This window comes from Bos indicus, chromosome 10 (assembly GCF_029378745.1).
Source record: "Bos indicus isolate NIAB-ARS_2022 breed Sahiwal x Tharparkar chromosome 10, NIAB-ARS_B.indTharparkar_mat_pri_1.0, whole genome shotgun sequence".
Lineage (NCBI taxonomy): Eukaryota > Metazoa > Chordata > Mammalia > Artiodactyla > Bovidae > Bos > Bos indicus.
In genome coordinates, this window is record NC_091769.1 from 35,798,359 (window position 1) to 35,811,790 (window position 13,432).

The 13,432-nt window shown below is 56.1% G+C and overlaps 1 protein-coding gene across 4 annotated transcripts in view; it reads left to right on the forward strand.

The window, feature by feature from the left end:
* Window positions 1-12,840, forward strand: part of PAK6 (p21 (RAC1) activated kinase 6) — a 39,570-nt gene extending 26,730 nt beyond the window's left edge. For all 4 annotated transcript variants that reach the window (XM_019968506.2, XM_070797263.1, XM_070797264.1 and 1 more), the window contains 8 exons: window positions 556-764; window positions 1,631-2,284; window positions 7,818-8,315; window positions 8,423-8,556; window positions 8,915-9,041; window positions 9,131-9,256; window positions 9,716-9,850; window positions 11,290-12,840. In XM_019968506.2, coding sequence (XP_019824065.1) covers window positions 561-764; window positions 1,631-2,284; window positions 7,818-8,315; window positions 8,423-8,556; window positions 8,915-9,041; window positions 9,131-9,256; window positions 9,716-9,850; window positions 11,290-11,457 — 2,046 coding nt within the window. In that variant the 5' untranslated portion in view covers window positions 556-560 and the 3' untranslated portion in view covers window positions 11,458-12,840. The remainder of the gene's footprint in view (window positions 1-555; window positions 765-1,630; window positions 2,285-7,817; window positions 8,316-8,422; window positions 8,557-8,914; window positions 9,042-9,130; window positions 9,257-9,715; window positions 9,851-11,289) is intronic.
* Window positions 12,841-13,432: the final 592 nt, after the last annotated feature.

The window sequence follows — 13,432 nt, forward strand, 5'->3', positions numbered from 1 at the left end:
TTTATTTAGGATTTTCTTTTATGTTCATAAATGAAGTTGGTTCACATTTTCCTTTTCTTGTACTAGTCTTATCTGCTTTAAGAATCAAGATCATGCTTACTTCATAAATGCGTTTGTGGGCTTTCCTCCCTCTTCCCCCACCCCGCTTTTAGCTCTTTGACGGTGGAATGATATTTGTCATGTCTTTGGATCTTATAAAAACACACCCCCAGAGTCTGCGTGCTCGGCAGGGGACTTGGCGCAGACAAGAAAACAGACACCTCTTTTCCATGTTTGTAGTCTGTGTTGGCTTATTTATGGGGCTCTTGCTACTTCTGGGACCTCTCTGTGGGGAGCTAGCCCATTCCCCCAAGGAAGAGGCCTGCGAGGTGGGGTAGGGGGAGCCTGGGCTGGTATGGGCGGGGGGTGTGTGCCCAGGAAGGGAGCCTTGGCTGGTAGGGGTGGGGGTGTGCCCGGGAAGGGAGCCTGGGCCCCCAGCACGCGCTGCAGCCCCCTGTGCTTCCCTGGGGCCAGGCCCCTGTGGAGCCGGAGCTCAGCCTGAGCCTCCCCATGCAGGCACCATGTTCCGCAAGAAAAAGAAGAAACGCCCCGAGATCTCGGCCCCACAGAACTTCCAGCACCGCGTGCACACCTCCTTCGACCCCAAAGAAGGCAAGTTCGTGGGCCTCCCCCCACAATGGCAGAACATCCTGGACACGCTGCGGCGACCCAAGCCCGTGGTGGACCCTTCACGCATCACCCGGGTGCAGCTCCAGCCCATGAAGGTGAGGCGGGCAGGAGGGCGGAGGGTGGGGTTCAGACCATCCCTCTCCAGGGAGGGCAGCTGGCAGGACCACCCAGGCACCTGAGGAAACGTGACAACCAGCTATCAGTTACCTTGTTTTCTTTCCCTGCTAATCAGCCTCTTCTCTTCTCCCTAGGGAGAAGGAGTCTGGTTTGAAGGGGGAGGGGTATCCCAACCCACAGGGTGGGAGGGTTGCCAGATTTAGCAAATAAAGATACAGGAGGCCCAATAAAATTTGAGTTTCAGATAACAATGAACAATCTTTAAGTATGTCCCAAAGCAATATTTGGACCTGGGGCTCTCACAGACCAGGGGGATTACGTTGTGTAGGTCAGGACACAGTGTGATGAAGATCCTCACAGGGATTGGGGTCAGGGCCCTGGCGGGGTTTGGAGGGCACAAAGCCCATGTGTGTGGAGGAAAGCGTTGGCCTGGAGCCTTTCCCCACAGAGAACTCTGCATGCCCCCCAAGAAGACCACAGATAGAGCTGGAGAATGGCAGTGAGCTCCAGGCAGGGTCTGAAGTCCCACCAGCTCCCCAGGCTCAGCCACCCACACCATCAGGCATGCTGGATTAAACACTGTGGTTACTCACCTGTCTGCCCTGCCAGACTGTGGAGCTCTTGAGCCCATGAGAATGAAGCTTCTTCTTTTATGCCCACCCCAGCACAGACCTGGCCCTCTGTGAGCCCTGGTAAGGGACTGAAAAATTAAGGAACAGGTAGATGATGCAGCAAGCAAGGTCCTCAGGTGTTCCTCCTCCTCCAGGCCCCCCTCTCTGACCTGACCCCCACCCTCCACCATGAACAGGAGGCTCACCACACTCTTCCTCCACCCCTCCCGCAGACGGTGGTGCGGGGCAGCTCAGTGCCTACGGACGGCTACATCTCCGGGCTGCTCAACGACATCCAGAAGTTGTCAGTCATCAGTTCCAACACCCTGCGCGGCCGCAGCCCCACCAGCCGGCGGCGGGCACAGTCCCTGGGGCTGCTGGGGGATGAGCAGTGGGCCGCTGACCCGGACATGTACCTTCAGAGCCCCCAGTCTGAGCGCAGCGACCCCCACGGACTCTACCTCAGCTGCAACGGGGGCGCACCAGCAGGACGCAGGCAGGTGCCGTGGCCCGAGCTGCAGAGCCCACGGGTCCTTCCCAATGGACTGGCCGCCAAAGCACAGTCCCTGGGCCCTGCCGAGTTCCAGGGTGCCACACAGCGCTGCCTGCAGCTGGGCACCTGTTTGCAGAGTTCCCCAACTGGGACCTCACCCCCTACAGCCACGGGCAGGCGTGGGACCAAGACTGCCAGGCATGGCCCCGAGGAGGCCCGGCCACAGTCCTGCCTGGTGGGCTCGGCCGCGGGCAGGCCTGGCGGGGAGGGCAGCCCCAGCCCTAAGACCCAGGAGAGCAGCCTGAAGCGCAGGCTGTTCCGAAGCATGTTCCTGTCTGCTCCTGCCACGGCCCCTCCAAGCAGCAGCAAGCCAGGCCCTCCAGCACAGAGCAAGGTAGGTCAGGCCGGGGCCCCTACTCTCACCAGGGTAGGCAGCTGGGCCCACTGCATCCACTGGGGACACAGGCCCTGCCCGCCTTTCCTGCTTACATGGTCGGGTTGGGGGAAGGCAACAGATCATCAACTGAGGATTCTACACTGAACCAGCTGAGTGCTCCTTCTCCAAAGGCTTAGCACATGTGCGTCAGAGGTTGCAAGCCAGGTCACTTTGCAGGGGCTTCTGAGGGGCTCCAGTATGCCCCAGCTGATACTCCTGCTTTCTGGAATGTGTCTAGGCAGACCACACAGGGAGGCAGGTATGCCCCCTGAAAAAGCAGCACTTTTAACCACAAGCCCAGACCCTCCCCTGCCTCCAGTGACCAGCAACCCCTACCCAGGCCCCAGAAGAAGTAGGTGCTCTAGGACTTAGGGGGCAAGGTCTCTCTGGCTCTCTCTCTTCTCAGATCTTCTTTTGGCCTCAACCCCTGCTTCTCCCAGGGCTCTCCTGAGGTCAGGCACAGCCTCCCTGCACTACTTCTCCCATAGGCATTCAGAAATGCCCTTCTCTAGTGAGGATTTCTTCCTCCTCACTCCCTCCCTTCCTCCCCTCCTTCCTGCCTACCCTTTTTCTAGTGGTTGCTGCTCTGTTTAACATTTCTATAATTATTTTTTTCTCATATTGTGTGCCCTGTGAAAAGTTAGAGGATTGAATTTGCCTGGGTCTGGGAGCATCAGGAGAACCAGCGTTCAGCATGTGTGACAGTATCAAATGCACACATTTTTCTTGTTAAAAAGGAAACAGTGAATGGAGCCCTAATGGTGACATTTCTTGGCAGGCAGAGAAAGCTTTGGCTTCTTCCATACCGTATGACACGCCGTCCGTGGTGACAGTAACATCCTTTCCCATTTGGCAGATGAGAAGACTGACTCAAAGAGTCAGCTAGGGGTGGGGGGCCCTCTGGGCTCACACCTCCTGCTCATGAAGGCCTTTTCACAAAGGCATCTTTTAGCTTCTTCCTAAGGGACAGGCAGAAATGAGCTTAGGCCGCAGCATGAGCTTGTTGCTGTTTACTTGCTAAATCGTGTCCGACTCTTTGCGACCCTGTGGACTGCAGCCCACCAGGCTCCTCTGTCCATGGGATTTCAAACCAGGCAAGAATACTGGAGTGGGTTGCCATTTTCTTCTCCAGAGAATCTTCCAGACCCAGGGATCGACGTGTCTCCTGCTTGGCAGGCATGTTCTTTAGCACTGAGCCACTAGCGAAGCCCACGAGGGTTATAGGTCAGATCTAAGAAATAACCAGCACAGCAGCCTGAGTGACAGAGTCTCCCCTCCCAGATGGTGCCTCTGTGTCCCGCCTGAGTGTGGGGGACAGCGGGGTTGGGAGTGACCTGGACCCTCAACCCCTTCTAAGTTGCTGCCAGCCAGAGGAGGTCTGGGCTTTGTGCCCTCCAGCCCCCACTGGGACAAAGGACAGTGGGCTGGGATCCCCTACAGGGCTCGGTTTTGGGGAGGAATAGATGAGACGTGGCTTGATATGTCATGTGTGAAAACATGAGTGCCTGTGAGCGGGTGGAGGGGTTTGGAAGGCTGTGTCCCTGGGGAGACATTCCCCAGAAAACTAAGGAAGGAGCAGGACAGTGCATACCACCAGAAAGTGCACTTAGAGGGTCTTGATGGAGCAGGGAGGTGGTTTCAGGGATTTGGAAAAAAGGGGGTGTCAAAACTGGCATGCATGGCCCAGAGCTTCCTCCTGCACCCCACAGCAGGGGGCCAGGCCATCCCCCATCTCTGCACACTTCACCAGGCACCTACTGTGGGCTGCTGCTGCAAGGGGTGCAGCGTCTCCCCTGTACCTGTGGAGGCAGGTGGCACTTGTCTGGCACTCAGAGACACCACAGTTCGCAATCTGGCCCCCTGGGCACACCCTTCTGGACAGATGTTCTCAAGCCAGGCTCCTAAAAGGCAGGGCCAAGACTGCCCCTTAGCCACTCTGGGTCCAGGCTTCTCAACCTTGTACCGCTGACGTCTGTAGATAATCCTCTACGGTAAGGACTCTCCTGTGTATTGAAGGATATTCAAAAGCATCTCTGACTGCTACCCTCTAGATGCTAGTAGCACCCCTCAGATGGGACAACCCCAAATTCCTCCAGACATTGCCAAGTGTTCCTCAAGGGAAAAAATCATCCCCAGTTGAGAACTACTGCCCTCGGCTCTTGTGCCACTTGGTCTGCAGTCACTCACTTTGACCAAAGAGCAAAAGAGGACCCAAGGAGGGACAGGAAGGCCAAGGAGGTAAGACAGAGCTTGAGGGATTTAGAAATGGCCCCACTTAGTGGCAGAAAGGCTGAGTCAGAAAGACCTCAGCAATCTGCAAACCTGGGTTAAATACCTGCTGTGTATCATGTACTCCATTATATGCCAAGGACTCCCAGTCAGACCACTGCATAGAGGTGAGAGGTCAGGCTGACCTGACCGGGGCTGAAGTCTGCTTCCTACTGAGTGACTCTGAGCAAGTTACTTAACCTCTCCGAGCCTATTTCCTCATCTACAAACGTAGATAATAATATTACCCATGGCTTAATAAAACAATCCACAGGGCCATGAGCATTAAATGAGATAAGGCACTTAATGCCCTTGTTAAAGTGGTAAGCCCTCTGTAAATGGCTTTATTATTTCTTAAATATTATGAGATGGCCTCTGCCTGTGCAGCCCTGACAGAACAGCCTCCTGAGCCCACAGCTGGAGAGCTCGGCCCTGTTACCACAGCCCAGGAAGGGAACATGGGGCAGCGTTGTAACTCCACGAACGACTTTTCTTTCTAGTGGCTTCCTGCCCTGCAAGAGGCCTCAGTCACACAAGTAACTCCAGAATTAATCCAGAGTCCTTAATTAAGTCCACGTTTTGTTGCCCTTTCGCTTTCTTGGAGTGGTTTAACAAGCTTCACCCGGTCCTTTCTGGTGGCTCTGTGAGGTAGAAGCTCCCTCCTTGTGGAGACAGGCAGCAAAGCCCACAAAGGGACACTTGGGACCAGACCCTGCAGAGGTGAAGACCAAGCCTGGCCCACCACCCCCGTGTCCTAGACCACATGGGTGCTGGCCTCTCCACCGGGTCCACCCCCTGTAACCTCGGGCCCTGAGCTCAGGGTCTCCGTGGGGGCCTTGATGGCAGAGAGGAATGAAGCCCCCTCCTCAGCCCCTCTGCATGGCCTGTCCCCACCCTCCCCGTGTCCACACATCCTCAGAGCAGAGAGCTCATGCAAGAAGCTGAGAGGCCGGAAGGAATGGGAAATTGTCTGCCTTCCTTAGAGATCCAGGGTGGAGAGAGGTCAAGGGCCAAGAGGATAACGTTGAGGGCAACTTTAGGAGCTTTTCACGTCCTCAAGCTCCGCCCACACCAATGCTGCTCAGAGAGCACATTTTCTATATTAAATCCGCCTTGGCCAGCAGGCAGCCTTTTTACAGAGCCGTGGGCGCTGCTTCTGGGTGACAGGGCATGATGCTTCTGTTCCTGGTTGTGGCCCCACAGCCTCAGTGGTGGCCACGCTCCCTCTACCCCTAGACCTAGCCCTCCCATGGGCTCCCCGCAGCCATGGAATCACAGAGCAGCTCAAATTATGGTTCAAGCTCCTCCCACCTCAAAACCCAGTGCTAGTGTGTTAGCTGCTCAGTCACGTCCGACTCAATGCAACCCCAGGGACCAAGCTTCTCTGTTCATGGAATTCTCCAGGCAAGAATAGTGGCGTGGGTTGCCATTTCCTCCTCTAGGAGATCTTCCTTACCCAGGGATCGAACCCGGGTCTCCAGGGCCTTGTTAAAATGCAGAGTCCCTGCTCTCAGAACCTACTGAGGCCATTCCCAAGGCCCAGGACTCTGCATTTTATCCAGCTCCCCATATCAGAGGAAACTGGGGCTCAGAGAGGGGGACTGGCATAGGATTCATGGCAAGACCAGAATCCAGGTCCTTTCCTGACCCTCAGCTGGAGGTCCCACTGCTTCACCACAACAGACTAGGGAAAGGCAGGTGAGGGTTGGGTACTGGCGGGAACATGGGACAGTCTACCTACTACACAGATGTGCTCCCCAGGCAGGGGTGGAGTGGTCTCAGCGGTCCCAGGAGGCGTTCCTGCTCTTTCACCTCGAGGACTGAGCTGAAGCCAGGCACGGCCTGCCTGAGGCTGGAGCACGCCCAGCGGGCACATGGGACTGGGGCTGGCAGAGCAGCCACGGCAGTGGCATCGTGCACTTGCTCAACTAGGCCAGGCCAGGCCAGGGATTGGGGTGGGGGCTCTGAAGTCCAGGGGGAAGGGATGCTGAAGAGGTTGAGAAGGCTCTGGCTGAGCCTGGTAGGACCCAAGGCCCAGACTGATGCAGCCCAGCCCAAGCTGAGTGCTTGAGCAGATTCTCTGGAAGCTGATTCAGTTGTGAGGGTGAGGGAGGGCCAGCACCCTCTAGGCACCTAAACAAACCATCTATGAAATGGGCTCTGAGATGTTCTCAGAAGGTCCCTGTGCAGCTCCTCAAGTGTCCCCCCAATAGGTCACTTTGGGGGATGGCCCTCTCCAGGTGCCCTTGGGTGATGTTGTGTGGTACTTTACCAGCTTCTTGAGGAAAACCCAAGGATGGGACCCTTTCTTGCTGTGGCTGCCAGGAGGGCTGGAGCTGTGTAGGGCTCACTGGGGGCCCAGTCTGCACTCAGTTCCACCTTCTCTCCCTCACTCCCTGCCAGAGATCAGAAACATGGGCCTGCTGCCCTCTCTTCCTTGTTGGGGGATACATGGGAGTTGCATGTATCACCCAGAGGGGCTGCTCCAGGGAGCCCTTAGGAAACCCTCTCACCCCAGCCCCAAGGCTTGTGTTTGGCCAGACCTACCCTCCTGACTCCACATCTCTCTAGTACCAAATCCTCAGTCCAGGGGACACCCAAGGACTGCCCCCCGCCCCCAGGTAACATGGCTGTGTAGCTCACAGCACAGACACACAGACTCCCCATTGTCAGGAATGAGCAGGACTATCAGACCTCGACTGGGGCCTTCCTTCCCTGCCCTGGGAGTCAGTCACAGCTGCGCTGCTGCATTTGCCGCCCTCCACCCCATGCCCAGGGCCTCTTCTGCCCACCTGAGCCCTTGGGTGAGAGAGACACAGCTGTGAATGGCTCTGACCCAGATTCCCTGTGCAGCCCCACAGCACAGAGTGGGGATCGCCTCCTGGTGGCCTCCCTGGGGTCTGACTGTCCATCACCCAGGGAAGAAATACCTAGCCCAGAACACTCCAGGGACCTGGCTTTGTCTTCCCAGGAGGGGCAGAGTGGATATAAACAGCTGTTATTTTTTCTGCTCACCTGGGAACACTGGGGGTTGGCTTCTCAAGCAGGACTGTGGTTTGACTTCAGTTCCATTTGAAAATCTTTGCTTAAGGCACCTCCCACATTCATCTGATGCCCTGCCTGACCCTACACTTGTCCAGAGGTCACAGCGGCCACCCCCTGCTTCTGGGAAGGGTGCTCCAAGTGCTCTCACAGCCAACCTTCCTTCTGTTTCTTTCTACAGCCCAGCTCCTCCTTCAGACCGGCACTGAAAGGCGGCCCCTCCAGCCTGGTGGCCAAGGCCCAGTCCTTGCCCTCAGACCAGCCTGTGGGGCCTTTCAGCCCTCTGACCGCCTCGGATACCAGCAGCCCCCAAAAGTCCCTCCGCGCGGCCCCAGCCGCCGGCGCTCCTCCAGGCCGGTCTTCCCCGGCGGGGTCGCCCCGCACCCGGCATGCCCAGATCAGCACCAGCAACCTGTACCTGCCCCAAGACCCCGCGGTGGCCAAGGGCGCCCTGGCTGGCGAGGACACGGGCGTCGTGACACACGAGCAGTTCAAGGCTGCGCTCAGGATGGTGGTGGACCAGGGTGATCCGCGGCTGCTGCTGGACAGCTACGTGAAGATTGGCGAGGGCTCCACGGGCATCGTCTGCCTGGCCCGGGAGAAGCACTCGGGCCGCCAGGTGGCCGTCAAGATGATGGACCTCAGGAAGCAGCAGCGCAGGGAGCTGCTCTTTAACGAGGTGGGAGGAGAGGGTGTGGCGGGCATGTGGCGGGTCAGTGATGGACCTCCGGGAGCACGGACGCGCGGGGAGAGTGCCGGCACTCAGGCATCCCCTCCTGCCCCCAGGTGGTGATCATGCGGGACTACCAGCACCTCAACGTGGTGGAGATGTACAAGAGCTACCTGGTGGGCGAGGAGCTGTGGGTGCTTATGGAGTTCCTGCAGGGCGGGGCCCTCACAGACATCGTCTCCCAAGTCAGGTGGGCAGCTGGAAGGGCGGGGCCCCGGCACTGGCTGCCCCACTGCTCCCTGGGCTCAGATAGCCTGGGTCCCATATGATTGAGGTACCTGTCACATTGTCCTGAGCCATCCTCCCCACGCCCATCGGCTTGGGTAAACCAACCTGGGGGGTGTTAGGGGAGTGAGGAAGACACTGGGTCTCCAGCCTAGGCCCAGGCCTGTTTCCACCAGGGCTCTGACCTGACTCGGCTCCCCCACACATCGCCCAGGAGCTATGGGGCCCAGTATTGGGGCACCCACTCTGCTCAGCCCCTCTGCCCGGCCGCCCTGCCAAAGCTAACATTCTCTTTTGCTGGTGGCCATGCCTTCTACATCCAGGCTGAATGAGGAGCAGATCGCCACTGTGTGTGAGGCTGTGCTGCAGGCCCTGGCTTACCTGCATGCCCAGGGTGTCATCCACCGGGACATCAAGAGTGACTCCATCCTGCTGACTCTCGATGGCAGGGTAAGCCCTGCCCACCCTGGCACACCCACCATCCCCTTCCTGGCTCCCTCACCTCTCATTCCCTTTCCTCCCCCTCGCCCTAACTCCAGGTGAAACTCTCGGACTTCGGGTTCTGTGCACAGATCAGCAAAGATGTCCCTAAGAGGAAGTCCCTGGTGGGAACCCCATACTGGATGGCTCCAGAAGTGATCTCCAGGTCTCTGTATGCAACTGAGGTAACCACTCTCTCCAGCCCCCAGTCCTCCCAGAAGGGGCTTGGAGACACATGGTTCTTCTACTTGTGGTCCTCCCCAGAGCTTCCCACCAAAGATTGCCCCCAGTTCCTAGGTTCCCGCTTAGTCAGTCCTTTCCACTGGCCCCTTTTGGATGGTTCTTCTCTGGCCTATGACTTTGCTGCCACAAGCTGGCCCCCCAAATGCTCTCCCCCAAGCCCAAGGGCAGGTAGGGGTGTAGCCAGGCTTCCCTGTGTGTGATGGCCTTTCTAAGAGAGTGGCTGACAGCTGTGACCTTGCAGCCCGTGGTCACTTAAGCAGGGCACTGGGCAGGTGGCCAGGAAGGAAGCCAACTCACCAGGGAGACCTGGGACCCACTGCTCCTCTCTGCTTGTAGCCTGCTGCTCACTACCAAGGGGCCAGACTCCGGCCAGTGGAGTCAGGGACATTCTCCTCTTGCAGGTAGATATCTGGTCTCTGGGCATCATGGTGATTGAGATGGTGGATGGAGAACCACCTTACTTCAGTGACTCCCCTGTGCAAGCCATGAAGAGGCTTCGGGACAGCCCCCCACCCAAGCTGAAGAACTCCTACAAGGTCAGTCAGCACACAGGTGTGAGCCTGCAGGCCCCATTCTTCCTGAGGCTTTAAGGATCAGAGCCTGGCTCTCAGGCCCAGCTGCACCTGGGTGTGGAGCCTAGTCACAAACTCTTATGGTCACTCTGACAAGTTTCCACCTGCAGGCAATGACAGGAGCCGAAGAGAACAGAAGCAAGGTTGTGGCAAACCCTGATGTCCTGGAAAAGAATATAGAGAAACTAACTGAGCAGGACCCCCCTCTACCCCATGTGTTGGGGAGCTATACCACAGCACATGTTCCCAGTCCATCACAGAGAACTGGCTTGCCCTCCCCGGCAGTGTATATCCTAACCACATCTAAACTAGTTTCCCCTTAAAGCCAATGTTCGTGTGTGTGTGTGTGTGTGTGTGTTGAACCTTTTCCTGCCAAATCCACCCAAACCCCCAGTCCTTACCTGTGGGTACCCCCTGCTGGTGGCCAGCTCAGCACAGAGCTGCAAAATGGCACTGCCATCTGGTGGCCAGAGTAAGAAATGTCCCAGAGGGTTGAAGCCGGGTGCCTAAATGGCAAAATAGACTGAAGCGACTTAGCAGCAGCAGCAGCAGCAGCCCAGCTGGATGAGAGGACAGACAGGAAACACTTTGAGACAAATGGTCCTTAGAGCCTGCACTCCTGACCCCTAGACTAGCAGATAGTTCTAATTGGCTAATTCCCCAGAGGATGCAGCTTTCTGTAACAGCCTAAGACTCATCCTTATCCTAAAATATTTCTCAGAATGAACCGAGGCAAGACTCCTTGACTTGTCAATGAACTAAGTCAATGAACCTTGACTTAGACTCCAAGGCATCGAGCAACAAAGGAATCTTCTTTTCAGGTCTCACTTTGTTCTTTTCTAGTTTTCAAAACACTTCTTCATCCCTGATCTTTTTTTTTTTAATCTTCACTAAAGCTCTATGTGAAAGACAAAGCAAGCAGATATTATCATTAGCCTATTCTACAGATGAGAAAACTGAGCTGTAGAGAAAAGTGCAACTTGTCAAGGGATCAGGGATAGACCCAGAACTGGATCACTGGCACCTTTCCACAGTCTGAACACTGAGAGCCCTGAGAAGCAGCGTAGTAGGTGGGCTGTATTGGGAGCCCAGCTCTCCAGGTACCCTAATGCCATCGCTCAACAGCACTCCTATAGGTGAACTGGCCACTTTTCCTGGACTGATGCTGATTTTCTTTGGTTGTTGTTTAGTCGCTAAGTCATGTCCCACTCTTTTGTGATCTCATGGACTGTAGCTTGCCAGGCTTACCTACCTGATAATCCAAAAAGTGCTAAGCCTGGGAGGAACCAGGAAGTAAGAAACAAGAGAACATAAGGCTTTCATATGATGGTGGAGCCAGGTAGATTGGGTCACCCCGAAGTGGCTACCAGCTGTGGCTTCCTCTCACTGCCCTGCCTCCACAGGTCTCCCCGGTGCTGCGAGACTTCCTGGACCGGATGCTGGTGCGGGACCCCCAGGAGAGAGCCACCGCCCAGGAGCTCCTGGACCACCCCTTCCTGCTGCAGACCGGGCTGCCTGAGTGCCTGGTGCCCTTGATCCAGCTCTACCGCAAGCAGACCTCCACCTGCTGAGCCCAACCCCAGAGTGCACCTGCCACCTGTGCCCACAGGCAGGGGACACTGGGCTGCCAGCTTGCCAACAGGCCTGCCTGCCTGTCTGCCTCACTCTCTCAGTATTCTCTCCAAAGATTGAATGTGAAGCCCCCAACCTACCCTCCTGCCCCTTAGCCCACTGGGCCAGGCCGGACCTGCCCCTCGGTCAGTCGCCCTCCCAAGAGTCCCCAGTTGCCTTTGGGATGATGGAGACCCCTTCTGCGGGATGACCCTTTGTTATTTGCACAGGGATATTTCTATGAAACATGGAGACCAGCGCTTCTGGCCACGGCGGCCAACACAGCAGAAAAGGCTGCTGTGGTTCTTTTTTATATATATATAATGGTAGTTGTAAACGAGCATCCCAGGTCACCCAAGAGGCAGACTGCCTGTCTTCACTAGGATGCTTGCTGTTCTCAGCTCCAGCTCCAAACCCTGGGGTCTGAGAGGGCCACAGGGAAGGCGTTTATTGCCCGAATCCATCTTCCTCCCTTTGTGTCTGACTTCCTGAATTTGCAGTTCCTCCTACACTGGCTTCCTGACCCACCTGTGATGACAACAGGCCCCTAGCACAGCCAGCACCCGAGTGTGAACAGCCTGCTCGGAGGATATGGGTGAGGGAGGGGAATTTTCTGGGTGAAAGAGGAAGGAGGCAACTAGCAGTAAAGGTGGTCTCACTTTACAGGGGGTGTGTGTGGCGGGGCGGGGGGGAAGGTCACCCATGGCTGGCTTCGGTGAGGCTTCTCCATCTTTTCTCCCACTAAGTTCTGCTCTGAAGGTGACCTGCCTGGCTTCCTATCACTTAAGTCCCAGGTTTCTACCTGACCATGAAGAGGTCTCTAGTGTCAAACATATCCCAGGTGCTTGGCAGTTTTCTCCTGTACCGTGGAGTCTGAGAGCCAGGGACCAGAATGGTGAGAGAACAGACTTTGTGAGCTTCATCTCAACAACCAGGTCATCAGGGACCCGCTCCTTTTTGTGTATGCGCGGGGGACCGGTTCATTTCAAAATCCTGGTCTGGGGGAGGTGAACCAACTCCCAGGGGCCATCATGTCACTGGAGTGGGCACCCCACCTGTGCAGACCACCCACCCCTAACTCCTCCTCATACACCTGTCTCCTTGTCCTCCCAGCCTTCAGGGCTGTTGTGAGACAGGGAATCCCAGGGAAGAACTCCAGGTGTCTGGACCCTATCTAGATAATATTTTTAGATTCCTCTGTCCCTAGAGCCCTGCTTTGGGGCAAAAAAAAAAAATTGCAAGAACTTTTTTTTAAGGGTCAGAGTTTTAAAAAACAAAAGCATCTTCCCGTTTGTGAATTGTTTGCACTTGTGCCTGTTTTAAATTAAACTGAGTGTTCAAAACCTCTGGCCTCCCTGTTGTCTCTGGGAGTATAGCCAGGCTGTCTTCAAACTAGACGCACTGTAGTGGGTGTCCAGGATGGTCCCCCTTCCTCCCTGACGTGAGTTCCCCAATGGCCATCCTGAGTCACAGAAAATCCAACTCTCTGGTGGCAATGAGGGCCGAGAAGGAGGGAAACAGGAAGTGAAAGGCCCTTGGGACTGAATGAGCTGAAAAATAGACAAAGCTCCTTCCCAGGGGAGAAGAACTCAACCCAGAAAGCCAGAGCCATGGGCCATGCTTGCTGCCACCACGGGGGCTCTGGGGCAGCCACCAGGGATAGTGACCACTTTCTGGAGCAGCGTCTCCCGTTCCCCGTTTGCTTCTCCCACCCCCGGAAAGTCAGCTGCGGCTCTCCTCAAGATGTCTACAGGAAGTGGCCTGGAAATGCCTCTAGTGAGAAAGCGGTCTCTGTTTTGGTTCTTAGAAAGGAAGGAGACCATGAGGAGCTGTGAAGAGCACAACTGGAAATCAAGAAACTTGGGTCTTTATACTTCTAGCTCTGACACTGATTCCAGCAGTTCCTTCCTGAGGTCTCATCCTACCCTCTCTCTG